General features: G+C 37.4%; 1 protein-coding gene across 2 annotated transcripts in view; it reads left to right on the top strand.

Moving 5' to 3' along the window:
• The window catches only part of ZSWIM8 (zinc finger SWIM-type containing 8), a 57,978-nt gene that overhangs the window by 4,161 nt on the left and 34,699 nt on the right, over positions 1 to 19,118 (top strand). For both annotated transcript variants that reach the window (XM_079313188.1, XM_079313187.1), the window contains exons 2-3: positions 16,849 to 17,002; positions 18,150 to 18,244. In XM_079313188.1, the coding sequence (XP_079169314.1) occupies positions 16,849 to 17,002; positions 18,150 to 18,244 (249 nt within the window). The remainder of the gene's footprint in view (positions 1 to 16,848; positions 17,003 to 18,149; positions 18,245 to 19,118) is intronic.

The following is a 19,118-nucleotide window of genomic DNA, read 5'->3' as shown; positions in this document are numbered from 1 at the left end:
TGTGGTGTAATGCTTCTAACTGATGTTTGGCCAGCCATTACCTGTGTACATCATTGATTAGAGGCTCTCTCTGCACAAGCAGACAGAGCATTCTGCTCTGAAGTTGAGGGAATGGATGTTTGAAATACAATGTCCTTGCAGTGTGTTCAGAACTATCCGGTACTTAAAGCTGGTTTGTAACTCCAGCTCCTTTCCTTACATATCAAATTACATTCCACCAATTTGTTACCTGTCTACTAATGAATGCACCCACCTGTCTTTTCTCCACTTTTCTGGACAGTCTATTCTTTCCCAGGAGCCATTATGATCCTCTCATGCCTTTCTTGCTTTTTAAAGCAGTTGTATTTTTCATTGGTAATTGAAGTAAGTGTAGCCTTTCTGCAAATGTTTTATCATCTGTTATCTTCATGTAATTATTTTTGTGATAGAATTTTTGAGAATAAGTGTTCAAGTACGCTTATTATCTCTTCAAACCCACTGTGCCTTTATTTCTTCCTGAAAGCTTCTAAGCACTTTCCCACCCTCAGTCCTTCATTTCACAGTTCCTGAAGCATAAATGCTTACTAAACATTTAAGAAGTTTGCATTAATACTGTAGAATTGTTAAATAGTGCCTTCACAATATATTTACTCATTTTGTATTTATTAATTCACAGTGGATTTGGTTGGAAGTGTGCTGATGAGTTGTATTGAATCTGTGTACAGTAGTGAGAAGACTTGACTTTTTTCCTTTCTTTTACTGTAAGCTTAAACTATTGTATACTGTATTGCAAAACCCCCTCAGACTTGACTAAGAAATTATGCAGGTAATGCTCTCAGAAAATATTCTCATGATCCAACCCCCGAGAGTTTTTGTTCTTTCGAACTGGTAGGAGCACCCACAGTGTGAAGTTTTAGAGATCAGAGTCTGAGCAGTGTCTGTGCTGGTAAAATAACAGTGACTGATTTTCATTAATTTATACAGGAAAAGAATAAATGACATGGAGGGCACTGCTTCTTCCTCAGGATTGCCAGTAACTAAGAAATTCAAGTTAACCCTTGTTCAAGCTGTAAGTTCAGAAAATAGCAGGAGGAATATTTAGTCTCTTTCAGATTCATACTGTGTTCTTCAGATTCTTGGTATTATCAGAGGAGAATGCTGGTGTCATCCCAAAGTATGTCCACTCCTTGAGCCCAGTGAAGCTTGAAATGCAAGCTCTGTGTTTTGCTGCTGTTTTGTTACTGGCCCTTACTGTATATTACAACTGAGATTTTTTTCTGCTTTATTTGTGCCTCTGCTGTTTTAAGAGGGAGATTATGTAGTTGATTCACACTTCTGAGAGGTACAAGTGTAATATGTCCTGTTTTTTGTGTTTTATAATTTAATACAACACATGACAAATCTGTTGTAGCTCAAGTATACCTGTCATAGTATATCCAACTTCATTAGTAAATTGCCAAAGCAGTAACTGTTGAGCAAAGAAGTTATGTGGTTCCCTAGTGAATTTCTTTATGGAAGCAACAGAATTCTAAAAATATAAATGTTGATGAGAAGATACAAGTGGTTATGAAATAAGCAGAGATTACCTGCCCAAAGAGCAAAGGTAATGTGAAAGTTAGGGCTTAGCAGCTAGCAGAATATAACTTTCTCTATATTTTCTCACCCTAGTAAATGAATTTCACCTTCTTTTGTACTCTAATCCATAGTTGGTGATGATGTTGATTTTTTTGTGGAGCAGAAGCAAAATTTCAAATTGAGGAAGGGACTTAATTGCCTTGTAATAAATACAAGGTATAAAGGGGACATTGGTACATTGTTTGTGAAGACACTGCAGAGAAGCTGCATAGACAGTGGTTTGTCAAGACTGATGGGCATGATTAAGTGCATGGTTTCACACCTGGGATGCAGATTTCAGAATCTGTCTCTAAAAAAGAGTGGTTTCATAATGCATTAATACCTCTGTCTTTTGGAAGATGGACAAATTGAGAATGATTCTCACACATTTGTCTCTTCATTTGCATTGTCCTGTGCCTTTCTGAGATAATTGAATGTGTGTATCCCTCTCTTCAGAAATGGGTACTGAAGAAACCACATGAGGAAGCTATCAGGAAACACATTTTACTACTGAGATTTTCAATTGCCACTCCAGTTTTATCTCTCCTGTGGTTTTTTGGCCTTTCCCTTTAGTTAAGTTTCTTTTCCCCTCCCAAAAAGTCTTGCATGTTCTTTGCCTATTTTAATGTCTTGCCTTTCTGTGGGGAAATGTTTCATTTTCTTTTGTCTCATTTTTTACTCATCATTCTTCCTGACTTTTGTGGATTTTTCTTTTTGTGTTTATTTTCTCTTTCCATTCACCTTGTGGAGATCCCCATGTTGCTGAATGACCAAAGATTCCAGAGGCTCTATTTGTTAGAGTTTCAGGCTTACTAAAGCTACAGAGGTTATCCTTTTCCATGCCATATTTTCCTCTGGGGGAGCAAGGATAAGGGTTCAGGTTTGATCCTAGACTCTGAATTGTGCTCTGCCTTTGTTTCCTATCCCTTTCTTTATTTCCCCAACTCCCAGTTAGGGATTTTTTTTTTTTTTTCCCCTGAGTTGATGAGTTCACAAAGTGATGGGAAGTTTGAAGAAGCCAGGCAGGTTTGCTCAATAGGTGGTGTCCTCCTAGCTTCATGAATTGTTCTGAGCTCTTGTGCATTCTGTACTCCTCTAGCTCTGGTGTTGCTTCTGGTTGAGCTATGGTGAAATGATCTGTATGTTTGAAGACCTACCAGTTAAGTGTGCTTTAATGTGCAAGTCTACAATTTTGAAGTTCCTGTTCAATTTGAGGAACAGCAACAAATCCATAGCATAACCTATATGGAGAAAAACAACACCTTCTGTACAGTCTTTATTTCTTTAATGAAGAAGGAAGAAATGAGAAAACAGCTGATCAAACTCCAGAAAGTCTGTTCAGAGGAATTAATATAGCCAAAGTAAAAATCGTTCAGCGTGTGAGTTGTGGCAGTAGAGCTCACATGTTGACTTGTGGCCAGGCCCCTTTTTTCTGCTCCCTGTAGTCAACCTCTGTTTTGCAGTCTTTTAAACAAACACACAAAACTTCACTTCTCTCCCTCCCCCAGCAATACTTTGAGGGAATAGAAATGGACATCAGTGAATTTAACAGTCTCTTATGCCAGTTATACATCAGGAGTAAAGAGCATCTCCTCTTAAATATTCTGTGTCCTAGGTAATATACAGTACTTTGTTCCAGAGGAAAAAAAAGGAGTGTACAATTTCAAAAGATGTTTACATACTTTAATGAACTTCTGGAGTAAATGTTTGTCTATTTAGAATATCAACAGTTGATTTGGAAGCTTTTGTTTGTTTTTGTAAAAGAAACTTTATGGAGTCAAAACCTATTTATTCTTTGATTCTTAAAGTTGAATAACTTTATATAAATGCTTTCTTCCCTCCTGTTTTGTAACATTCTTCTAAACCCTCCAAATGTAAAATTTAAAGCACATGTGTCAACTAGCTAAAATATAACATTTAAAATTTTATATTTTTAAACATTAAACAGCAGTAATATGTAATGTACAAAATACTTGAAATACTGATTCTAATTTCAAAATACCGTATGACACATTTTTAAATTGCCTCCTCTAAAGCTATGTAGTCTTGAGCAGTTAAGTGTAAGATTGCCAACCAGAAGATTCTCACTCTTCAGTTTGTGTGCATCTTTGGTGTGTTTTTTCTTCTTTGTTTCTTCTTTATTTCTGGCAAGGCAGTGGGTAGTTGTGTAGCATTTTTAACAGGAGAGACTGAAAGTGATGTATTTGACCACATTTCCCCACGTGCTTTAAACATTATGGGCAAGACTTGTGGAAACTTTGCTGTTTTGATTATTTTTAGTTCATCTATATTTGCTTCATACAGCTGAAAATGTACTGCCTTTGAAAAGAGTGAAACAAAGGGGCTCTGTCAGGTTGCAATATACTTATTAATTAAAATCTTCTGGAATTGCCTATTTTGAGATAAGTGATGCTGTGAAAAGTACCTGGTTTTAATAAAATATTTCTTCTACAATGAATCATTATTAGTATTTCTAGATTGCTGTAAGAAAAAAAAAAAAAAAAAAGAAGAAAAATGAAGATGTCAGTATTTACTGGTATCAATTAGGCAAAACCTGAACATGTTTAAGCTGGAAAAAGCTTGTATTGATTTTTTTTGTATTTGCTTAAATCTTTGCTGGTGTGAGCAAAAAGTTGGAAGTTAAGACTTTCTCTTTCCACAGAAGGAGAAAACCAGAAAAGATTGCAGGAGTAGTGCCTTTAAACAAAATCTTGACATTCTCATTCAGCTGCTGCAAGTAGGGAGACCTGAGTATTATTTCTTGATGTCTCAGTCACTTTTTTGCCTTTCTTTTGTCTTCTAGGTTTATCTTGTGACTGTGAGACATATAGTAGGGCTTTCAGGCTTCTTTTTCTTGTGGGATAAAAATTGGCATGTGAAAGAAAGGGAAAGGATAAATTGATAAGATGGAGGGAGGAAGAAAAATATCTTAGAAGAAATCTTGTCCCTTTGTGGAAGAAAAGCTAGATGCTGGAGGGGAGAACACAGTTGACAGAATGAACAAGAGGGACCTCAAAGACCAAAAACAATATAAAAAAAGAAATCCACCTTTTTTGACAAAAATATTAATAGGTAGCATGATGAAAGAAATATTATCCAGAATTTATCTGCAAACAGTGAGTCTTTGCAGGGAAGCATCCAGGGGTACTTTTTTCTCCCACATTAAGACATTTACCTGGTGACTTATTGAAGCAGTGGGCTGGTGCTTCTGGCTTCTTCCTCTGTTCAGAGAGACAAAAAATTTAAGCAGATGGTCATCATTATTTGCTATCCAAAAACACTGGTAAACATGGATAATTCATGAACATGAAAACACCAATGTTTAAAAATTTAATTAGTATTGCTCCTACCCCCCAAGCCCCCCCTGCAGATAAACTAGTGGAAAAAGTTAATTGTGGTTTTCTGTTCATTACACATGAGATCTCTAAAGATGCTGCTTTGGGCATGTCTCCCCAGTCAGAAGGAAAGAAAAAGGGAGTCTATCTTAAAAGAAAAGTAGTCAAGATACCATCTAGACTCTTTCTTAGTGATATTCATTAAGATAATGCCCGTGTGCCTCAGAGCCATTCTTGATGGCATCTTGCCAATGTGTGTGTTACAAAAACGAGATTCTTGGCTGAAGTACAACAAAGTTTCTGAACCTGTGAATATTGGGTATTGTATGGCCTTATGGAATCTGTCCATGTCTTGTCTCAAGTTTACAGTTCTCTGCATATGCTCCCATTTGCCTGACTTCATGTATGACCAGTTGTGATTCTTGAGACTGATTTTTTTGGTATTTTTATTTTCTTTTAAATATCCCTGTGCTGGAATTCATATGTGGTAAAATCACATCTGTCTCATCCTGTGGAGTGTGCACCAACATGAAGTCTTGTTAATCCATGCTGCAGGCTAATTGAATAGCTTGATGATGGCTTGAATACCCAAGTTCCATGCTTTTAGGAAATGATTGCTAATATAAAAATACTTGGCCAGGGTTTAGGAAATGATTGCTGATGTAAAAATACTTGGCCAGAGTTTGATATTGAAGCTTCATGGTAGTCCTGCAGGTAGTATGTAGGTGTACAAATGCAATTACAGTTTTTCTGAGAAGCTAATACATTTGTGAAGTCTATAGGGCATCATTTAGCAATTCTCCTGAGCTCTTGACAGTTTCTGTTGCATATTACATGCAATTTCATTTCTTACCTCATATTTAGGTCAGTGAATGCTGAGATGGGAGGTAAAAAGAAATGTAGCTGATAAATTTGTTTACCAGAGCTGCCGGTGAAAATATTTGTAACTTAGGCCTTTTATGCATGTCTTGCAGAGAAGGTTGTATTTGACCTAAAATGTCTCAAAGTTTCATTGACTACTTGCTTGCATTTAAAGCAGTAAATTTAAAGTGCATTGGGTCAGCTAAGCTGCATATCTTTCTCAAGGACAGGGGAGTTAGTTTTGCCTGTCTAGTAATGAATAGAAACTGTGTTCTGCAGACATTTTCAGAAGATGGTTGATTTTGCTTCAGTCTTGTGATGTTGGGGAGATCTTGGGAGATATTAGTCATTTGCCTAACCAAATTCATGCAATGGACTGCAGTTAATCACTGCCTCACAGTTTTCCAGGGATGCTTTTGGTATTATTTTTGTGCACTGAAAATAACAGACATGCTTGTAACTAACCCTTCCTCTGTAAACATTCTGTAGATGCCTACTTTCTTCATATGTACATTTGTACTTGGTTTTGTTTTGCCCATTTTTTTCTCCCTACGGGTGAGGTTAGAAAATGGAAGGGAGTTTATTTCTTGTTAGAAGAGGGACTTTGTCCAGCTGTAGGTTATTAACAAATGATCAGATGAATACTTTACCTTGAATAGGGGAAAATGCAATTTCTAGGGCCTGAGACCTTAAGATAGGCCAGGTTTAGGCTGGGGGAGGCTGCTCTGCTGCACTTTGGGACTGTGGTGGGAGACCCTGGAATTGAAGAACGCTGCTGACTGAGCTTTGTAACCTCACATAAAGCCACAGACCTGAGCTTAGATTTGGGGCGATTTTTGCAAAACCAAAGGAGAGAGAAAGGACTCAGGTAAGATTTTTTCAAAAGCATTCAGATATCTAACTTCTTTTTACTTGTTTTTTTATGAAGTAGACATTTAAACCTCTATTGGTTTCCAGTTGGTGGTATTAAGAGCTGATACCATCTTCTAATTCCTGACAGTTGTTTAATTATTTTTTACTCTAGAGCTGAGAATGGCTTATCCTTTATTCTTTTCAGACAATAGCTTTCCCATTAGCCTCCCCCAAAATTTGCCTCATGTCATGTGACATATTCAATAAATGCAGCTCTTCAGTATTTGCCAGTGCATTTGTTAGGAGGCCAAGTGATACTGTTCAGGCATTTATTTAGACACAGGAAAAAAGCTGGTTAGAGATTAATTTTGCATGTTATACTTAAGGATGGTGCTGTAGAGAAAAGCACAATAAATAGTAGAGGTTGCATGATGTTTAGTATGACTTCCTTTGTGTCTGAAAACATATCAATAGTTCTTGATAGAGATTGATTCTCAACTGTGGTGAAGTCAGACTTCTGATTTATATTTGTGTTCCATCATCTACATTCAGAAAAATATTTGGTTTGTGTTGATCTTTGTAGCTTTTTTTTGGTCATAGGCCACTGGAGAGAATTTTGAGCTTTTTAAATACCTTGTGTGGGGCGAAATTGGGAATAATTGGTAATACTGAGTCTTGCTTTCAGGAGCTGTTTGATGTCTGTGTTCTGAATGCACAATCCTGCACAGGGTGAGAGAGCAAGGAGTAACAGTGCAGGGGAAATGACTTGCCTGGAGCTAATCTGCTTCATCAGCTGTAGAGTTATTTTGAATGCAAGCTGCCCAATTTGTCATGAAACCTTGGCCAACACTGGCATGAATGCAGTGTTTTGTAGCACTGTCTGTCTTGCTTTACAAAAATCTGCTGTTTATTTTAGGATTTCAAACAGCTGTCGATTGCTTGCCCAGGCTGCTCTTTTTATGAAATGAATTAATTTTTTTTAGGGAAGGAAATTGAAAGGTTTGAAATAAGAATTTTCTTGCCTGAATTTTCAGAGAAGATTGTCAAGTTGTGAATATGTATTACCAGCCTAATACTGGTATCAGAGTTTTGGGATGTCAGTCTTGTTAGAGTAGGTGAGAGTTGAAAAAAAGGCCATGGAATATTCCAGTTTCATCAATGTAGCCTTGTGCAGATTTTCAGTTATTGTATAGGATTAGCAATAGAATTAAATGGAAAAAACACCTTTCTGATCTAGATTTGAGTTGTGTTTAAAGAAGTCCTTGCATTTTCTCAGAGCAGATGTTTTCTGTGGTTGCATTGTACACCTTTGCAACAAAATCTTTTTGTTGCAGAGCATAAGTGCAGATCATAGGCAGAATATAGGTGAATAGGATCTTAGGTCTTCAAGTTAGTGATGGAGGAGTTTTGGCTCTGTTTCTGTCCTGAAGTCATGGAACTAAATAATGGGGTTTTTTTCTCCTCCCCTCATCAAACACGTTCTTTGTTACCAAATGTAACTTGTAGCTTTCTACATTTCCTTGAACTGTAGTTCTGAAGATGTTATTAAACTGGTCTTCTTTGTAGAGATCTGGTTTCTAATATAGTAAGAATGTTGTAGTTATGATGCTTTAAGGACATAAGGAAAAGAACTTTTGTAAGAGAAGAAAGGAAATCCACTCTTCAGCCAGCTGACCTTCAGTGTGCAAGAAGTTTTCAGACGTGCGTCTCTTTAAATTCTTAGTGTGTTAGAAGTCTTGGACCTTAAACACACATCATGCATCTTCTGAGTTTTAGTTCTCTGACAGTTATTGCTTCCCCACTGAAAAACCTCACCAGCTTTATTTTCTCTAAGGCTTTTTTTTGTCTTATGAAGTCAGGTGAAATTGGCATGACACTGAAATGCTTTAAGACGTAACTTTAAAAATAATAAGCTAGAGACAAAATAATTTAAACTCAGTCTAATATTGAAACAGCAGGAGTTGTTCTGAGTGTGACATTCTTCCTCTGTTAGGTGCTCAGGTTCATTAGCAAAAACTGTTTTGAGGTGCAGTCTCTCTGATTGATGTTAGCACAGTGGTAATGTCATTTCTCCACAGGTGAGCTAAGTTAAGTCAGTTGGTTTTCAGTTGAGGGGTTTTTTAACTCTGCATCCAGAGAGCGAATGTAGAAAACCACAGTGAAATGGGTTTCTCAGAAATATGCAGAAGGGAACTGCAAGCTTTAACAGGTTTAAAGCTACTGACACTTGAAAAAAAAAAAAAAACCCGACCCACTCACCCCTCTAAATCTGCTATCATTTGTGTTCTGCAATTCTACAGGGCTTGTGTGCAAATAAAATACAAGTAGTTTTTCTGATATTTTCATGTATATTAAGGCCTGCTTTAAAAAAGGAACTAATTGTAGCTTCCTAAACTATGTTAATCTTGAAGTCAGAAGTCATGATGCAGGAGATATGTATGTGCCATCACCCAGATAATATACTTTTCTCATTTTGAAGGGAAATCCAAATCAAGCAACCAAAGATAATTTGAGCCATAAAATATTTTGACTTACACTTACAAGCTGTTTGTGATGTAGTATTAAGCAGTTTTCAGAAATTGAATTCAGATGAAATTTGACTCTACTATAGCTTTTGCTGCAGGTGGCAGAGACTTTGTGGGGGAATTGGACACCCTGCTGTGATAAAACAACCCTTTTTGCATTGGGTTAAATAAACGTGCCATTCTTAAAATGTTGTGATGTCTGCAATGGAATTTGTGTAGTAATGGTTGCTGCATTGAAGTTTCCGAATCTGGACTGTAATCTGCTCATCTGGGATCTGAATTTTTAATGGTTGTGGCTATGAATCTCATTACTCTTATCCAGTAAGTGCTAATGAAAAAATTATGTTGCTTATTCATCTTTTTCCACTGTTTTGTACATAAAAATGTCACTGTGTGGCTTAGGGCTAATATAGGCCTCCCCCAAATTCTTTTTGCTTTTAACATGGTCGTATATCTCTGCATTTTCAACTCATTGACATAATTTTCAATGTCATTTCACTGCTGCAGAATGTTTATGTGATCAGATAGGGTTGCATAACTCTCGCTGTGGAAATAAGCAGTATAAGAACGTCTTGTAAACACAGATCCCATTAGGGTTTTAGTGCTGTTAGTAAGCTTATGGGGTAGTAGCAATGGAGAAGCAGAAAGATAAAAGCAAATAAGAGAAGCAGATTAGTTCCTAAATTTAAAAAGACCCAAAATTTTTAGTTGGGAGTTCTGCACTATTTACAGTCAGTAAGAAGGCTAATGTGCATATTTAATGAGTGAATTGCATAGACAGAAAAATAAAACCAAATAATCCTGATAGGTTTTTTTGGGTGTTTTTTGTGAACAAATTAGTCCACCTGAGGTTCAAAGTGAATCTTGCTTTGTTCTCTGGGGCATTTTTCTAATTTGTTGGTAATTTTTGTAGCTCTCTCTAGGAATATGTCTTCTGTTATTAAATGTGTATATGTGTGTGTATGTAAATACTTTCATCTTGCATGAGGAGAATATCATCCTGCTATACAAGCCTCTTTGATAAAACCATGTTTTTAGAGTTTTTCCTGTGGCTAATTGCCTGAAATACTTGAGGGTTGCATTACAGTGTCCTGTCCTTGCTGCTTTTGCTAGATCATTCATTTAGTTGTGCTTGTCATGAGTATGTGGATATTTTAAATGTACAGAAGCATTAAAACAAAACTGAGGGAGCCCTCAGGTGAGAACGTTCCCTCTAGTCTGTGTTCTGAGCAAGTTTGATTAACAGTAAATAAGCAGTAGCATTTGTAGCATCTTATCTCCATCAGTTGATCCCTGTTCTTGTCTAACCCTCTTGATGTGTCATGGTGTGTGAAAACTCACACAGATGAATTCCACCAAAGGCTGCTGTTCTCCATTTGTTGTTGCACCTGGCTTTGTGAATGCTGAGATGTTTTGCAGGGAATTGGTTTGGAGTGTGTAGTATCTGAGAAACAAATAGTTGAAACCTTATAATAGCTCAGTACAGCAAGTATTTCAATGTAAAGGAGTTGCTTATTTTCTTAAGATTGATGCTGCACAAATAGGTGGGGAATCAGGAGCCTGTATCTTCACATTAGTTTCCTTATTTTGTGAAGGAAAAACTTCTACTTTTTAGCAATAGTGTGGTTTGCTTGGTTTTTCTTGCAAGGAACGTTGTGGGTTTTTTCCCTTTCAACAAAATGGCATGGAATTATTAATCAGAAGCAGGGGAATTGAAAATAGCTAATTGAAGACAGCTGGGAGCAGTATTTGAATATTGCATTGTGTCTTCTGGTTTTCAGATGCTTCATTCTGCATGTAGTCAAGCTAGACTATGACTGGGTGCAGATGCAGCTGCAAGTTCTGATGGAGGAGGGTCTTGGTTCAGATTCAGGGTCTTCACCTCTCAGCTTGCCTGTTGGTTTTGTTCCCTTGCCTTGTATATGGGACAAGAAAATGGTACCTGTTCTCTGTGTCTGCTCAGTCCTTGTGTCTGCTCAGTCCTTGTGTCTGCCGGGCTGCTAAGAGCACCCAGCAGCTCTAGCTGAGGCAGTCTGTGGTGTGTGTTTGCTTTGAGCACCACTGAGACCTGCTGTGTGATTTCAAGAGATCATATGCAGCTGAGAGATGGATGATCTTTTGAAGAATCTAATTGTAAGAATCTGAATACTGTCCTGAAAGAGGCCATCTTGAGTTTTTCTTCATTATCTAGTGTGCTTCTTTGGATGGTCTTCTCTCAGCATATGTGTAGCTAATATTTCTTTTGCTATATGATAGAGCTTCAGAGCTGCTCCAACAGTTCATCTGTGAGCCTTTAGAATGGAAGTTTCTCATTCTGTTCAGTTTAGTTGCACTCTTTTTTCCAAATCCCCTCTCCCCTAACTTTGACCCATTTTGGTATGGGTGTCTAAAGGTCAGTAGTTCAATTGTTTTAAGTGCTTGTATGTTACCTCTCTTTCTTTCCTATGTTTAAATTTATGTTGGTTATTTTAGTTGCATTTTTATGTTAAGTATTTAGTTTTCTTCTGAAGCTTGGTGCTTGTGGTTCATACTTCATATGGAACTTCACTTCCAAGTCTTACAGGCACAGAGTAGCTGAAAAGTCTTCCATGTAGCTGGAGAACTTTTCCTTGATCCCTTTGAAAACATAGCTGTACTGTTTGTGACAGGACCATGAGCCTTAATTTAATTATACTTAGTCTGATTTACTCCCAAGATTGTAATCCCAAGACTATTCAATGATGCTCTTAATATTCCATCATCTCTTATGTATTATTTACTAGTGCATTATAGATGAGATGTGTCTTTTATTAATGTGCCTGAAATTTGGGAAATTGTATAGTAAGTATTCAATACTCATCTGACAAGTCTGTGCTTGAAAGCCACAGAACAGCAATCAGACACAAATGTGTCTTGTGGCCCTTAGTGCTTATGTGGGCTGCTGTTAGTTCAACACTTCTGATGTTCCCTTTCTGTTGACTTTGTAGGGATGGGACTTACCGAGGCAAAATGTTAGTGTGATAGGAAACCTATTGATGGTGGTGTATCTGTGACCCATTTAATCAGTTCTGCTCCTAATTAACAGCTCTTTGAATAAAATTCATGTGCCTTATGGATGGAGCTTTGCATGAGAAGCACCTTTAAAGGAAGAGAAGGTGTCTTATTTTCAGATTTTTGCAAAATGCTTCTGGTACATACCATGTGGCTATTTTTAATAGACAAGTTGCATTTTATAAGATGTTGGTTATATGGTAAAATGGAAGAAGAAATAGTATGAGCAATGACCTAAATGTCTTGGATATAATTTATTTGAAATAACAAATACATTTTTAATTAAAAGACTTGTGTTTTATTTTGCAATGTTCACGTTGAGAGACTGTTTTAAGAGTACATTCACAGTATTCACCCTCAAGTATTACAGAGTTAAAGACAAAGGTGAAATTTTCTGATATTTCTTGCCAAGTTTGAGTCCTGAAGGACTATATTTCTCTGGCATCTACTTCTTAAAGACATCAACTCTGAATAAATTTCTAGAAAGAAAAAAATACCCAAGAGAATGAACTAAAACCAACAGCAAAATTTTAGAAGGAAATGTATAGAAAGTGGTTAAGAAAACAAATCTTTTCATATAGTTGATTTAGGTAAGTTATGTTGAATCCAATGCTTCCTCTGCTTGCCTGTTCGAGAATTCTCAGCACATTTTGGTTTTAAGGGATATCAGAGAGACAATGGATCACTAACTCAAGCCAAGGGACATTTTACTGACAGGTGCTTAAATTAAATAAGCAGAAATGCTTTAAGTGCATTCTACACTGAAAGTTTTATCTTTCTACATGGGAAATCCTGTAAAAAGTCATGTGTTATTTACTGTTATTAAAATGAGTTTTGTAACACCCCCCCATACCTCCTCCTTCAGTCAAGATTGAACTCTGAATATTTCCTCTTTGTTTTACTGTTCTTCTCACTTTAGCTTTTGGTATCAGAGGTGATTCACTTAATGTTCTTCATCTTCTTATTCTGTGTGTAGTTCTATTCCTTTGTTACTCTTTGTTACATTTAGGAGTGAGCCCAATGGGAATGGGCAGATGGGGACCAGGGATTGCTATAAAAGCAAAGCTGTAGACTAATCTCTGAAAAGGTAATGCAGCCTAACATGGCATTTTTCTAAAGTCATATAGAGGGAAAGCAGTGTGTCCTATCTTTATGTCATGTCTTATCTCGCTGTGAGTTTTGTTCACTTTCATTTGTATTCATTCACTTTTATATATAGTTTACTTGTGGGATGTGTGTCAAATGCAAGTAACTCAGTGGAAAAAACGTGATAGCAGATACATTCAGTGTTTAGCCCAGTTGTTTTTTCTTTGTGTTTTAATAGCTCTTTGGCATTCTCATGGTTCCTGTTCTGCTGATTATTCAAGCCATTTCTTCTGTTTTTTGGTTACTGTGCTGAAGGAATACTGCTGGCTCATTTTAAACATGATCTGTTTTTATGAGTAATTGTTGGCTGCAACTTATTACAGCCTACCCTCTAATAGGAAAGGTTAAGCAACTGCTACACATTCCTCTCTGTGGTAAGTCCTGCTGGCACAGAAGTTGTTCTGTTGGTGAAAATGCAGGTTTGCATGCACAGCTTGTGTTGACTGTTTTGGGATCAGGTGTTTTGTTGTTGTTGTTCCAGCAGGAATAATTACATCTAAGCTAAAGTTTTAGCTGTTACAAAATGGCTATAAAAATCAAACCTTTAATTCATGTAAAACAGTAGCAGAAAAAGCAGTATAGTCCTCATAAAAGCTGCATGTTGTGTGTGGCAGTAAATAATGAGGTGTGATTTATTCAGAATGGTTCAGATATGGTTGATCTTGCATTTTAGGTAGGAGATATGGGTTAGATAGCTTCTCAAAATCCCTTCCAGACCTGGGTTTTCTTAGTCATTTAACATGGGAGAATTGTTTCAGGTTGTTTGTGATTTACTTGTGACTCTATTCTTCCAAGTGTTGAAATGTGCTTTTTGTTCTACTTGGGGTCAAGTCTGATTCCCAAGAGCAAATAGTGATTCTTGCTAGTTTTGCTCCTCAATTTAAAATTATCTTCTCCCTTGGATAGTTTTGTCTCAAGAATTTGTCAGCTTTGACTTCACTGCTGTGTGGTTTTGTTTTTTTTTTTAATAATTAATTTGCAATCTTCCTTCCTTTACTTATATTTGCTTTCTGAGTAGAAGCTGTGGTGCTTTCTCTTGTAATTTTTAGCAGACTTCCTTTTTTCTTCCTTGCTGAAAATATTTGTTGTAGAACCCGAGAGTGCCTTTTGTCTGTTTTATTGATAATACTTCTTGGTACAAGTGGCTATAAAACTACCTACACATAAGTATAAATCCACCAACCCAGGATTTGTGTATCCAGAAATAAACTTTTTGATAGATCTCTATTTGTTTAGGACTCAGATGAGAATATTTGAAGTCTAGTTTTAGCACCAAATTAGGACTGTCCAGCTGACTTTACAGGAGTAAATAGGGAAAAGACCCTGTAATGCTGCTCTGAGCCATATTGCAGGTAGGATTGTCTCACATTGCCTGCATGGATAACTACCCCCTTGAAACTTAGGGCAGTTTAACTTCCTAATTTTGGCATTTACATGTGTGCCAGCAGAGCTATTGTGCATTCACTCATGCTTGGAGTATGACTGACAAATTATTTTCCACTTTTCAGTTAATTTCTATTATTTTTTCCATCTCCCTTTTTTCTTATAGAAAATTCTGAACTTTAGAACTGTGCATGATTTTATGACTAAGATTCTTGGTTTTTTCCCTTCTAGGTTTTTTTATTGCTTTTGCCTTATTCTGAAGATATTTCAGCCGTGTGCTCTGAGCTACACCACATAATTGGCCACCTGTCTTCTGTTCATTCCTGCTAACACAGTACAGCTGATGAATCAGTTAATGACTTCAGTGCAAAGACAGCCTTACCTTGCTTCACTGTGTACAGTTATTAAAATCAAGCTGGCTGACTTGTGCTAGACTTGTGCTGGAGCAGATGAGGAGGTCTCATGTAGCATTTCTAATCTAACCTTCATACCCATCACTAGATCTTTATAAAAAGGAATACCATCCAGGCTGAAGGCTTGCAGCTCTCACAACAATGTGCAGGTGTTTCAGTTGGTACTGAAGTAGTTTTTTGAGCCTTTTGCCTTGTAGGTGTTGTTTAGGTGTTGCCTGTTTTCTAGTATTGTGTAATGACATAACTGAATAAAGAACCTCTAGAGAAGAAATGCATTTTAAAGTATGCAAAATACCTTTCCTTTTCATTGTTCAGAGTAATTTCAAGTTTGAAAATGCCTCAACTTGGACTTTCTGTGGTATCTACTACTGCTGTAACAGCAGGAATGATATTACTTTGACTGTGTTTAGGTCCAAACAGTCCACTTTTTAGGTACTAATTAAAGGCAGCATATTTTTTAGTGACTTGAAAGCTTTACACCCATTTTGGTTGTCGAAAGTGTAAGTGAAATTTCTGCTAAAAGCTTGTTTATCTGCTAGCTGTTGGCTAGATGTTGGCTACTTTGCTGTGTGCATGCACTTTGAAAGCCCTCTCCTGTCCTGTCTTCCCCAGCTGTTGGGACTGGAGGGCGTCTCTAGTCAGAGGGTGAGCAAGTGCTTACTGGCATCAGGGCTGAAGCTTTCCTTTGATGTGCTGCCTGCAGGCTATGGAGGGGAAGCTGAAGGCCAGAAGAGTTTACATCCTGGCTTCCAGTGCTATTTTAGAGGCTGCTGAGGGAGGTGAAGAGACATAACTTCAAATATCTGAAACTGAATTAATCAGGGGTTTGGCATCAGGGTTTAGAAGATGAGGGGACCAAGGCTGCTGTAGTGATGGGTCAGCAGGTGATCTCAGTAAAGCAGGGCTGTACTTGCAGATAAGACAAGTCTGATATTTTCTATAAAGTGTAATCTGAGTCAGAGCAAAGTAGAAACATAAGGCTTCTACAGCCTGATGATAAGAAATCTTCATCTGCAGGTAAAGACATGAAAAGTGGAGTTGGTTTGGTAGAAAGGTGATAGTTAAATGTATTTATATAAAGCCCTTACTGCCTTCAGTTAAGGTCCTCATGAATATGGTGTAGTCAGCACTGCACTGACATATGAATCCCAGTTGCTTCTCTAAAGAAGTATAAAGACAGAACAGATATCATAATAAAGGTGGTAGTGCAGTGAATAAATCAACAAATACTAATTGAAATTAAAACCATGTAAATAGCTGAATACTGTCAGAAAAAGTCAACACTAAGGTTCCTGGAAACTGTTCTGTTGCTGCTTGGGCACATATGTTGTTCTAGTTCTTTGTGTAAATTTGCTGGATGTTGCTGCCACATTGTAACAGAAATATATGAAAAATACTTGGTTACTTTAAATCTCACTAAACAATATCAGTTTTGTCTGAACACGAACTGCTAAGCTGATGCAGCTCTTTTGGCCAAGGACTGTTGTTTTTGGGATGTGTGCCCATGCCCTGAGTGGCTGAAAACAGACATGGAGTTGAGAGACAGCTCTTCAGAACATTTATGGGCTGACTTTTGCTATTCATCAAAAATAGTCTTCAACATGGTGAGATAAAAAAGAAGGTGGAAGAGCTCCCTGCTTTGACCTCTTTAGCCTTTCACAAGTTTTGTTCTCTGAATGGCTAATTGGGTTTTGTTTCTTGTCTTGCTAGATGGGCTGGTGATCCCATTGGTGGAACTCTCTGCAAAGCAGGTTGCATTTCACATTCCATTTGAGGTGGTGGAGAAAGTTTATCCTCCAGTGCCTGAACAACTGCAACTTCGAATCGCCTTCTGGAGTTTCCCAGAAAATGAGGAGGATATCAGGTAATAAATACTATTTCTTTTTCATTGATGCTTAAGAAAAGGTTCTGTTCACTTGAGGACAATCGCTGTCCTTTTGATGTCCTGTATATTTGAAGCTTATGTGGCTTTCACATGCCTTTTGTAGTACATGGATGGATTACTGTGCTGCAGTAATGAGCTTGGGTGAGCTGTGCTGCATCATGTACCAGGAAAACCATGTAGATGTCTAGATTCTGTGTGTAAAGGATAGCAAAATAAATGCACCCTTTAATTTGACTAGCAGTAGGCTAGCTTGTAGAGTTTTGTCCTTGTTAGTCTGATGCAGTAATCTTTCCAATATGACCGTGTTGCTGGAGTCAGAGCTTTAACTGGGTTCAGAAATTGCCAAAGAGGGCTTGCTCAATGTGCTGTGCAAGCCTTTTGTTCATGTAAATAGGAGAACCACAATTTGCTGAATACATCAGTGATCAGAATTGATATAGTCAGAGGACTGTATTTTTTATGTTTCCACATTAACTATGTGACTACATAGTCAAAGATTTTCTGCTTTTAGATCTCTTTCTGAGCTTCCCTGAAGCTTTTGTATTGTAGGAGGGCTACCCATGTAACTGTATTTAGAATTTTGTTGCAAAGTAGTGATACTACACTCTTAATAGAAAAAATCTTGCTGCAAGTTCTTGGATATGTTTGTCTAAGGTTCTGGTATGAGATGGGGAAGGAAATGTCAGAAGTGCTGATGTAAGATCACCTGCTAGGGAATAGAGCAAGCCAGCTGGTTGTATTTGCTCATTATTCTGATGAACACAGATATTAAAAAAACTCACAGGTGCATGCAGATAATTAGTCTAGAAGGAGTTTTTACTGTGGCATGCTAACATTAGACCTAGAACTATACTATACTACATAAAGACTTAATCTTAGGCTATGAATGAGTTTGTATTTCAGAGCCTTATGTGAAAATTCCTACAACTGTCAATGGCTACGTACAAACCCAGTTAGGAAGAGACTAATGATTTTTGTGGTTGTCATGTCAAAATGGCAGGAGCGACCTAGACTTTGTATTCAAGATAGCAAGGGTTTTTTAAAAAGCTGTGTCAGCAAAGAGGATAATACTGTGAAGTTTCTCAAAACCAGACTGATCCTAACACATTCTGTTTATGTCTTGCAGGTTGTACTCGTGCTTGGCGAATGGCAGTGCAGACGAGTTCCAGCGAGGGGAGCAGCTCTTCCGGGTGAGGGCTGTCAAAGACCCTCTCCAGATAGGTAAGAACAGCTCCACTTCTCTGGATACTTCAGAGTCCCAAAATCATATTTGCAGTGAAACGGCAGTGCTGTGACCACATCTCAAAACAAGCTTTTCTGGCATCCTAGCTGAAACTCCCTGCCAAATGTATTCTTTGTAAAGTCTTGAGCTAAACACTGTGGGTGTTTTTGGCCTCAGTCAGCTCAGCTGTGAAATGGACTAAAGGTCAGAAATGCCTGATCCTTAATCTGTCTAAGCATTTTGCAAAAAACTGTATGGGCTACCTTTTTCTCCATAATGCTTAAATTCCTCATTGCTAAGGAGAACTAGATTTTATAGTTGTCTGATAAAATGATCAAAACCTAAAGTGCCTGTATGGCACAGAGGAAGTTTGCAAGGTTTGTTCTTGAAGCAGGAGTCTTATTAATAGTACAGTTATTCATGTAGTACTTTGGCAGACGGAAACCCATCTTGTTGGACAGTGAGTTTTATAGCTTCTCTTACTATCTTGTTCTTTTTGTGTTTTTTGGCTATAGAAGCTAATCTTACCTATACAAAGAATTGGACTTTAGATTTTTCATTAAATCCTTTGAAGCAAAGAAGAATATTGAGATAGCTTTTTTTTTTTCCAGTGTCAGCTGTTTGACCAGAATGCATTATGTGAAATAAAAGTACTACCAGTATGTCAAGATAGGCCATGTCAATCCCATGCAGATTTTTTTTTCTGCAAATGTGAGCTTCAGAATCAGAATATTATTTGGCATATAGGAACCAAGCCTGTTGTGAAAGAATAAACAATAATATAAAAATCTGTATAGTATTAGGGAGGAAGTTTCTTATATTTTCATGTGATGAGGGAATAGAGACTTCTGTGGGCCTGTTTGTTATTAGAAC

The sequence above is a fragment of the Erithacus rubecula genome, assembly GCF_903797595.1.
Source record: "Erithacus rubecula genome assembly, chromosome: 9".
NCBI classification, from domain to species: domain Eukaryota; kingdom Metazoa; phylum Chordata; class Aves; order Passeriformes; family Muscicapidae; genus Erithacus; species Erithacus rubecula.
The sequence above is the reverse complement of the archived record's forward strand: the minus strand, read 5'-3'. Positions and strand labels throughout refer to the sequence as shown.